At 49.7% G+C, this 9,890-nt stretch overlaps 1 protein-coding gene and 1 pseudogene across 1 annotated transcript in view; one reads left to right on the top strand and one right to left on the bottom strand.

The window, feature by feature from the left end:
* The window catches only part of LOC122673888, a 67,388-nt pseudogene extending 66,661 nt beyond the window's left edge, over positions 1-727 (bottom strand).
* Positions 660-9,890, top strand: part of LOC122674686 — a 20,385-nt gene continuing 11,154 nt past the window's right edge. Inside the window, exons 1-4 of the mRNA XM_043873208.1 lie at positions 660-760; positions 891-1,349; positions 7,417-7,883; positions 9,730-9,770. Coding sequence (XP_043729143.1) covers positions 712-760; positions 891-1,349; positions 7,417-7,787 — 879 coding nt within the window. The 5' untranslated portion in view covers positions 660-711 and the 3' untranslated portion in view covers positions 7,788-7,883; positions 9,730-9,770. The remainder of the gene's footprint in view (positions 761-890; positions 1,350-7,416; positions 7,884-9,729; positions 9,771-9,890) is intronic.

The following is a 9,890-nucleotide window of genomic DNA, read 5'->3' on the forward strand; positions in this document are numbered from 1 at the left end:
TGTGTGTGTGTGTGTGTGTTTGTGTGTGTTTGTGTGTGTGTGTGTGTAGGGGTTGAAAGTGTGGAGTGTGGGAGATTTCTATTCTTGTTTTAGATGGAAGTCACAGATCTGTGAGACTGTGGATCACTGGCCCCTAGGAGGCACTGTGGGTCCATGGTAAGCTGGGTGCCCTGGGAGGGGTTGAGAGTCACCCTGGGGAGGGCAGCTTAGGGGAAACTTGGCTACATGCCTGCATCAGAAAACAGGTTTGAGTTCCCTGAGTGGTCCAGACACATGGACCCAGCCCAGACTCCTCACTGCCCAAGGGAGTGGGGACGTGCCTGGATCCTCAGGATGTGCCCAGGGGGTCGTCTCCTGGAGCAGCCTGGGAAATGGTGGGTGATGGATTAGTGTGGCTGGTGAGGGCTGGGTGAGGAGTGTCAGGCAGGGACAGGAAGAGAAGAGAAAGTCATGTTATGGGCATATGGGGACAGTGCTCACCTCACACCCACCCTTTGCTGAGGGGCTGTGCAGGACGGGGAAGGGCATAGAGGAGCCCACCATGAGACCTGGCCAGGGGTGCAGTGGATCAGGAAACAGCCTGCAGGGACACAGAACAGTGACGTCATAGGCAATGGTCCAATCAGGGAAGTGGGAGGGTCAGCACTTTACACCACTCAGCCCAGGAGCCCCGCCCCCAGCCAGCAGCAGTCTTGGGTTCCTGATGCAGCCATGGGCTCCAGGCTCCTCTGCTGTGTGACTCTCTGCCTCCTCGGATCAGGTGAGTCTGGACACAGTGTGGGAGCTTCTGAGATGCCTTTGCCTCCCAGAGATAGAAACCTGGCAATGAGGGCTGCAGCGGGAGGCTTCCGTGTGCTCTGCCCTCAGCTTCCTTGTCTCCTCCCCAACAGGTCTGGTGGATTCTGGAGTCACCCAGACCCCCAAGTACCTGATCAAATCAAGAAAGCAGCAGTCGACTCTGAGATGTTCCCCTGAATCTGGACACCGCTCTGTGTACTGGTACCAACAGGCCCTGGGCCAGGGCCCCCAGTTCCTCATTCAGTATTATGATGGGAAAGAGTATCTAAAAGGAAACATATCGGATCGATTCTCAGTAAAACAGTTGAGTGGCTCTCGCTCTGAGCTGAACTTGGGCTCCTTGGAGCTGACGGACTCCGCCCTGTATCTCTGTGCCAGCAGCCAAGACACAGCCCTGCATGATCAGGTGCCTCTGGGACAAAAACACTCCTGCCCCAGCTCAGGAAGTGTGGTGAGCGTGACTGCCTGCCTTCCAGGCCTAGATAGATCCGATGGTCTCTCCCAGAAATTCTTCTTCTGCTGTGTTTTAATGCTCCCAAAGATCATCCTAGGTAAGTATTATTTTCTCTGTTTATACATCTGAGTGGAAATGACTTGCCCACGTCTCATATTTCATTCCTTTCAGAGCAAGGTACTTGATTCAAGTCTGTCCTCATCTCTTGTGATCTTTGCCCCCCGAAACTGTCCCCCACAAGAATAAATAATATACACATACACTAAATACATACACACATACATGTTTTGAAGAAATTGGCTCATATATTTGTTAAGGCTGGTAAGTCCAAAAGCTGCAAGCTGGTCTGGTGCTTTTAGAGACTGAGGGGGAACTGGTGTTTAAGTTCAAAAGCAGAAGAACTAGTGGCCCAGTGTGAAGGGCATCAGCTGACAATGATGTCTTACTTGGGGGAGGATCAGAAGCCCACCTACGTTATGGAGGGTCATCTGCTTTACAAATTAAAATGCTAATCTAATCTATTATTAAAATACACCTATTCACATGTTACCTTTTCCAAAAATACCCCTCCTAGGAGCACCCAGAAAAATAAAGCTAAATATCCATTGCAGAGTCAAGTTGACATATTGTATTATTCAGGACACCATCTTCCAGGGTTGCACAAAATTTAGTCGCATGAAGTCCCTGGCACGTAACAGGACTCTGGATTTCTTGACTCCCTTTGGTAATCTCTGACAGCCTCCTCTAGTGCTTCCTAGGTACTAAAGTAGATATGGACACATTTTGACTTCAAACCCTATACTTGAGGTCTTCAGATGTCAAAGGAAAGAAAGTAATTGTGTTTTTTGGTTCAATACATGAGATAAACAGAGCATGTAACTTACCCTCAGGCGTTTTTACATCAACGCCTGGCATATGAATTATAGTAAACATTTGAATAATGTGAATTTTGGGGGCCCTGACCCAGCCCTAACCATGATGTAAAAGTTTGTTTAAATTCAATCAACCCTCTCTATTTATGATTCCAGAACAGCAGATTCAACCAGACACAATTGTGTAGTACTGTCAAAAGTGAAAGTGAAAGTTACTCAGTTGTGTCTGACTCTTTGTGACCTCCATACAGTCCATGAAATTCTCCAGGCCAGAATACTGGAGTGAGTAGCCATTTCCTCCTCCAGCAGATCTTCCCCACCCAGGGATCCAACCCAGGTCTCTCCCATTGCAGGGAGATTCTTTACCAGACGAACAACAAGGTCTGTAGGTAGCATCTGTTAAAAATTCCACACAAAACTGGACACAGGAAGTTCAAAAAAGTGAGGTTCAAGGGACCCACTGAATATACAATAACATTATACACTGTACAGTGAACTGAAGCATGGTTTTGATCCTTTCATCTGTATGTGCCCATGGAACATTCACCTATAAAGACTGAGAATACTTCATCACCAGAAATTCTCTCAGGCCCCCTTCCCAGGCCTGTCTCCATGACAATGAACAGTATGATTTCTTTTGCTGTCATTCTGTTTTAAAGTCCTCTTTAGCCCAGAGCTAAATATTTAAAACATTACTCCTGGTAAGGATAATGGTTAAAGACTTTCTTGAAAGCATGTGAGCACCATATCCATTTCAAGGACTATCCTATCTGGAGATGGATGATTTGGAAAATGACTATCCAAAGATCTTCCCTGCCGGTACAAGCTTTTATTTGTTTTTTAAAAACAATTATTTATGCACTTTAATAAATTTCTTTTCTCATGCACACATTCTCTGAAATGATTTTATGATGCTATTTTGACAGGAAAACCTCATCTCCTAGGAAATTCCTTTGAGGTCCCATGTGAAACACACACAAGTCTTCCTGTGCACACACTGGGTGCTGGGACTGAGTAGGCAACCAGAAGCAGCAACTAGGGTGAGAGATCACTTCATGTCAGGAGAAGCTTGCCTTTGATTTGACCCCAGCTACAAGTCACAGGAGTTGAGTTGAAAAGTCTCCCTTTCTGTAGAAGCCTGGCCTGGGCACCAATCTCCTCTGTTGTGGGTCCCACTGTCTCTGGGACCAGAGACATTCTGAGCACAGGTGAGGATCCCATGGACTTGTCAGTCCCAATTCAAGGCTTGTTTTTGTAGCTACAACATCGGGCTCATTCACGGCTTCTGACTTTAGTTTCTGTGTTTTTGTCTCTGAGGCCCTAGGAAGAGTTACTCCTCCAGACCCCAGACTTGTGATCAGGTTCCATGGAAACCAGCACACCAGGAGGTAACCATGGTCAGCCAGTCATGACCAGGTGCATGATAATCAGGTTCAGAAATCATTGAGAATTTGAAAATCACTACAGCAGAGCATGACAGCTAGCACAGGGTCCTTCTAAACGTGAGGCCTGTGCGGTGTGATAGAGTCTAGGGTCTAGAATGTCAGTCACTGATTGGCTGCCACTTTTACAAGGAAGTATCCCATGCAATGGATGTCTCACGTAGAATCGGAGCTTTTCTCCTTTGCCCCAGGATCAGCCATCTCTCCCGACATCCCTCCACGTCTGGACACCTTTGTGCCAACATGTCATCCGTGGTGCTGGGCAGCCAGCTTCTCTCCTCAAAGCAAGGTGGGCCACAGGCCTGAGGTGTTTCGGCCTGCTGCTCCCCCACCCCTCAGACACCAGAAGACGTGCTCAGGTGAGCATGACGGCACTGAGCCTGCGTTTGACAGGCCCCCTGTCAGTCGGTGAATTAATAAGCAATAGAGCCCAAGGATTCCTCAGGTGTTGATGAGCTTGCCCTAAGGTTGGGGAAACAGATCCAGAATCACTGTGGGTGGAAGGACATGAACAAGACTCTTGTTAATTAAACAAAGTAGAAACATGAGGGATTACTGGGGACATGTGAGTCCTAAAGGGCAGCAGGAAGCCCTGAGGAATTTCCCTGAGATTCAAAACCACAGAAATATGTAGACAAATAAAATGAATGTATGTATTAATGAACAGCTATTTCTGGAATAAAATGTACGTAAAGTTGTGAACAGTTTTACGGAAAGTTCACAAGAACTTGTAAGGCTTATGTGCATTGAACTGGCTGGGTCTCCCTGTTGTGAACTGTTCAGTTCGTTCAGTCATTAGGTCGTGTCCGACTCTTTGCGACCCCCTGGATTACAGAATGCCAGGCTTTCCTGTGCATCACCAACTCCCAGAGGTTACTCAAATCCATGTCCATCATGTTGGCAATGCCATCCAACCATCTCATCCTCTGTCGTCCCCTTCTCCTTCTGCTTTCAATCTTGCCCAGCATCACAGTCTCTTCAAATGAGTCAGTTCTTCGCATCAGGTGGCCAAAGTATTCGAGTTTCACCTTCAGCATCAGTCCTTCCAATGTATATTCAGGACTGACTTCCTTTAGGATGGACTGCTTGTATCTCCTTGCAGTCCAAGGGACTCTCAAGAGTCTTCTCTGACACCACAGTTCAAAAGCATCAATTCTTCGGCACTCAGCTTTCTTTATAGTCCAACTCTCACATCCATACCTGACTACTGGAAAAACCATAGCTTTAACCAGATGGACATTTGTTGGCAAAGTATATGTCTCTGCTTTTTAATATGCTGTCTAGGTTGGTCATATGTGAACTGTTCACTTAGGTTCATTTCTGATTTGAGCCTCTGGGGGAAGGGGCGTGACCCCTCATTGACAGGTTGGCTCTGGGGCCTAGCAGGGACAGAGACATCTGAGAAGGACTCCCTGGAGAGCCCCTCTCCCCTCTCATCCACACTCAGACCAGAGGACCCTCCGCCTGCCCCGCCCCCGCCATGAGCCCCTGCCTCCTGGGCGGTGTGGTCTTCTGTCTCCTGCAGGCAGGTGAGTCCTGGGGGCAGGGTCCCCTTGGGGGTGCCAGCACTGAGCATGTCCTCTGTGACTGTAGCATCGGTCCTCCTTCTCCACAGGGGCGGTCCACGCTGGTGTCACTCAGGACCCCAGATTCCAGGTCCTGAGGACAGGACAGAGGGCGACACTTAATTGTACTCAGGATCTGGGTCATGACTATATATGCTGGTACCAACAAGACCCAGGACTCGGGCTGTGTTCACCAAGGAGCAAGGAAACGTGCCCGACGGGTACAGCGTCTCCAGACCAAACACAGAGAACTTCCCTCTCATGCTGGAGTCCGCCAAACACTCCCAGACATCTGTGTACTTCTGCGCCAACAGTTACTCCACGGCGCTTCACGGCCACCTCCCCTCTGTGCAAAAACAGGGGGCACCGTGCAGGCTCCCAACACTGGGAGCCTCAGGGCTTTGTTAGCCACATGCCTGCAGTGTGACCCTGGGTGTGTGCACTAGGTTGGCCTCAGCCTCACTCCCGGGCCTCAGGGCCATGTGTCCTCCATCGGTCTCAGTCTTTCCGCTGTATCCTCCCTGTAAACCAGGAGACACTTCCCCAGCTTTGACTCCTAGTCATCACCTGAGCCTGAGACCTAGGAGGGAAGGTTGTTGGTAAATCAGATACACTAGGCACTCTTGTCTCACTCAGGCAGCTGTTTCTGTCTTTCTGGAGGTTCTCCCCCAGCCTGGCTCTCACCTGGTCTCGGCTCTGGTCCACCTTTCCCAGGCGGGCAGGACTTCCTCTCCCCACCTCCCTGCATCAGCTCCCTGGCCCTCTCTACCACAGCCACACTGCTCCTCCCTCATCTGGGTCGGGTCCCTTCCCATGCCCCAGGGAGGCTTTTAAAGTGGCCTCTCTATGTGGTCTGTTTTGAGCAAGATGTATGGAGTCATCAAAGAGAAACAAACTTTAGTTAATTATAAATCATCCAAAAACTCAGCTGAGCCCACCTGAAGGAGGACAGACTGTCTGTGTGTGTTCTCGACACCCCTGCTCCCAACATCCTTAGCATCTCATCTAACCTCCCTCATCAAAATCCTCTCACAGTCAAAATCTATCCTGCATCACCCCATTATATCATGCTTTGATAAGTGCAGAAATAATTGAGTCCACATTTATAAAATTTTTAATAAAAAGGATGTATTATCTAGAATTTGATAATGCTTAATTTAAATAGGAAATCTGAAAATATATGTCTGTGACTATTCAGAAGTAGTTATAAATACATGTTTGCAGGCAGATTCACTTGAGAGCCTCTGAGCATTTATTTTATGATCGTATGTTTCCGTCTTTAGCTAACTACCATCATTGTAGTGGAGCAGCAATTATTTCCTTCTTAGTAAAACGGTCAGATCATACAGTCTTCTACCTCCAGAGGCTAAGAGTGCATTTGAAGATCAACCCTAATTGGCCAGGCTAGGAAGGCAGTAGAACAGATATGTGTGTGTGTGTGTGTGTGTATTCTGGGCATGGGATTTTTGAAACCTTGATTCAAAGAGAGGCTACACATCCATATGACCATGGACCTTTGGCCACAAGGAGGCACTGTGTTTCCATGGTAAGCAGGGTGCCCTGGGAGGGGCTGAGAGGCACCCTGGGGAAGGAAGCTTAAGGGAACCTTGGCTACATGCCTGCACCTGGGAGCAGATTTGAGTTCCCTGAATGATCCTGGGACACGTGGAGCCAGCACAGACTCCTCACGGCTCAGGAGGAGGGGTCATGCCTGGAGCTTCAGGATGTGCCCAGGGGGCCGTCTCCTGGAGCAGCGTGGGAAGGGGAGGTGAGAGCCTGGGGTATCTGGTGAGCGCTGGGTCATGAGGGTCAGGCAGGGTCAGGCAGAGCAGAACAAGAGTGTTGTGGACACATGGGACCAGGGGATGAAGCTCACCTCACACCCATCCTTTTTGAGGGGTTGTCAGGACAGGGAATGGCACAGAGGAGCCAGCCCTGGGTCCTGCCAAGGGGTCCAGTGGATCAGGAAACAGCCTGCAGAGACACGGAGCAGTGACGTCATAGGCAAATGCTCCAATCAGGGACACAGGAAGTTCAGCACTTACACCACTCACCCCAGGAGCCCCGCCCCCAGCCAGCAGCAGTCCTGAATTCCTGATGCTGCCATGGGCTCCAGGCTCCTCTGCTGTGTGACTCTCTGCCTCCTCGGATCAGGTGAGTCCTGGACACAGTGTGGAAGCATGTGAGATGTCTTTGCCTTTCTGAGATAAAAGCCTGGTGATGACGGCTGCAGCAGGAGGCTTCCGTGTGCTCTGCCCTCAGCTTCCTTGTCTCCTCCCCAACAGGCCTGGTGGATTCTGGAGTCACCCAGACCCCCAAATACCTGATCAAATCAAGAAAGCAGAACGCGACTCTGAGATGTTCCCCTGAATCTGGACACCGCTCTGTGTACTGGTACCAACAGGCCCTGGGCCAGGGCCCCCAGTTCCTCGTTCAGTATTACAATACGAGAGTGAATGAAAAAGGAAACCTTCCAGATCGATTCTTAGGTGAACAGTTCAGTGACTCTCGCTCGCAGATGAACCTGAGCTCCTTGGAGCTGACAGACTCAGCCGTGTATCTCTGTGCCAGCAGCAAAGACACAGCCCTGCATGATCAGGTGCCTCTGGTACAAAAACACTCCTGCCCCAGCTCAGGAAGTGGTTGTAGGGTGTGAACTGCCAGCCAGCGGGACCCAGGTGCTGGTGGAGTGGACAGCCTTTCCCAGACATTCTTTCCTGGTATGTCTCAATGCTCACAAAGATTTTGCAAGGTATGTTTTATTTTATCTGCTCATTTATCTTAGGGAAAGTGACCTGCCCAGATCTCATATTTCTTAACTGTTAGAGCAAGGAATCCTACTCGAGTCTGACCTTATCACTTGTGGTCCTCACCATTCCCCCAACTGACCTCTGCCAGGAATGATGCGTCACCCAGACCTGTGACGTGTGGTCATGCTCCGGGGAAACCAGCACATCAGGAGGTCACCGCAGGTCCACAGTCTTGTAACCAGGAATAGCTACATAATTTTTAGGGTCCCTGCTTTCCAATACCATGAGAATCTGCAGAGAGCAGAGCTCTGCAGCATGTGTGGGGTCCTGCTGTGTGGAATGATGCACAACAAGATAAGGCTTTGAGGAGCTCTATGATATTTGTTACTCAATTAATGCAATCCCCGCTTCCCAAGGAAGCATTCCCACGGAATGCACATCTCACATAAAATCAGAGCCCTTTTCATTCAACCTGGAGTCGGCCACCTCTCCCTGCATCCCTCCCACATACAAGTTCCTTTGTGCCAACATGTCATCCGCTTGTGAGTGTGTGAGGGCTCAGTCACTTCAGTCGTGTTCGACTCTTTGTGACCCCACAGACTGTAGCGAGTCAGGCTCCTCTGTCCATGGGATTCTCCAGGCAAGACTAGTGGAGTGGGTAGCCGTGTCCTCCTTCAGGAGATCTTCCCAACCCAGGGATCAAAACTGCATGTCTTACGTCTCCTGCACTGGCAGGCAGGTTCCTTCCCACTCTCACAATCTGAGAGAAGCCCACGTCATCTGTGGTGCTGGGCAACTGGCTTCTCTCCAAAAAGAAAGGCGAGTCCCAAGCTTGAGGTGGTTCTGCTTGCTGTTCCCCCTCTCACTTCAGAAACTGCAAGCACTGCGTCCAGGGGACAATATGGGAATGTAAATGCATCTGGCAGGTGAGCCGTCGCTGGTGAATTGATAAGAAATAGAGCCAAAGGAGTCCTCAAGTGGGGATAAGTCTGACCTACAGTTGCGGAACCAGATGCCAAAAGAATCATTGCAGGTAGAAGGACACCAACAGGACTGTGGTTAATTAACGAAAGCAGAAACAGACACTTTCCCAGGTGGCGCTAGTGGTAATGATCATGCCTGCCAATGTGGAGATGTAAGAGACTTGGGTTTGATCCCTGAGTTTGGAAGATCCCTGGAGGAGGAAATGGAAGCCCACTGCAGCATTATTGCGTGGAGAATCCCATGGACAGAGGAGCCTGGTGGGCTACATACAGTCCATGGGGTCGCAAAAAGTCAGACATGACTGATCAACTAACACTTACTTAGACACCTGAAGGTGTATTTGGCATTCATGAGTCATAAAGGGCAGTAGGAAGCCCAAAAGACTTTCCTCAGATTCAACACTACAGAAATATGCTGGTAAAAGTAATATACATATGAATGAAGAATTATCTCTAGAAAAAGTACATCAAGTTGCAAACTGCTTAGAGAAATATTACAACAACTTGTAAGCCTTATGCCTATTGATCTGGATGGATCTCCCTCTTGTGAACAGTTCTCTCAGGTTCATTTCTGATTTGAGCCTCTGGGGGAAGGGCGTGGTCCCTGAGTGACAGGTTTCCTCTGGGGCCTGGCAGGGACAGTGACATCTCAGAAGGACTCCCTGGAGAGCCCCTCTCCCCTCTCATCCACACTCAGACCAGAGAGCCCTCTGCCTGCCCCGCCCCCACCATGGGCCCCTGCCTCCTGGGCTGTGTGGTCTTCTGTCTCCTGCAGGCAGGTGAGTCCTGGGGGCAGGGTCCCCTTGGGGGTGTCAGCACTGAGCATGTCCGCTGTGACTGCAGCATCGGTCCTCCTTCTCCACAGGGGCGGTCCACGCTGGTGTCACTCAGGACCCCAGATTCCAGGTCGTCAGGACAGGACAGAGCACAACACTGAAATGTACTCAGGATCTGAACCATGATTATATGTGCTGGTACCGACAAGACCTGGGACACGGGCTGAGGCTGATCTATTACTCAGCTGGT

This window comes from Cervus elaphus, chromosome 18, assembly GCF_910594005.1.
Source record: "Cervus elaphus chromosome 18, mCerEla1.1, whole genome shotgun sequence".
In the NCBI taxonomy this organism is placed as follows: Eukaryota; Metazoa; Chordata; class Mammalia; order Artiodactyla; family Cervidae; genus Cervus; species Cervus elaphus.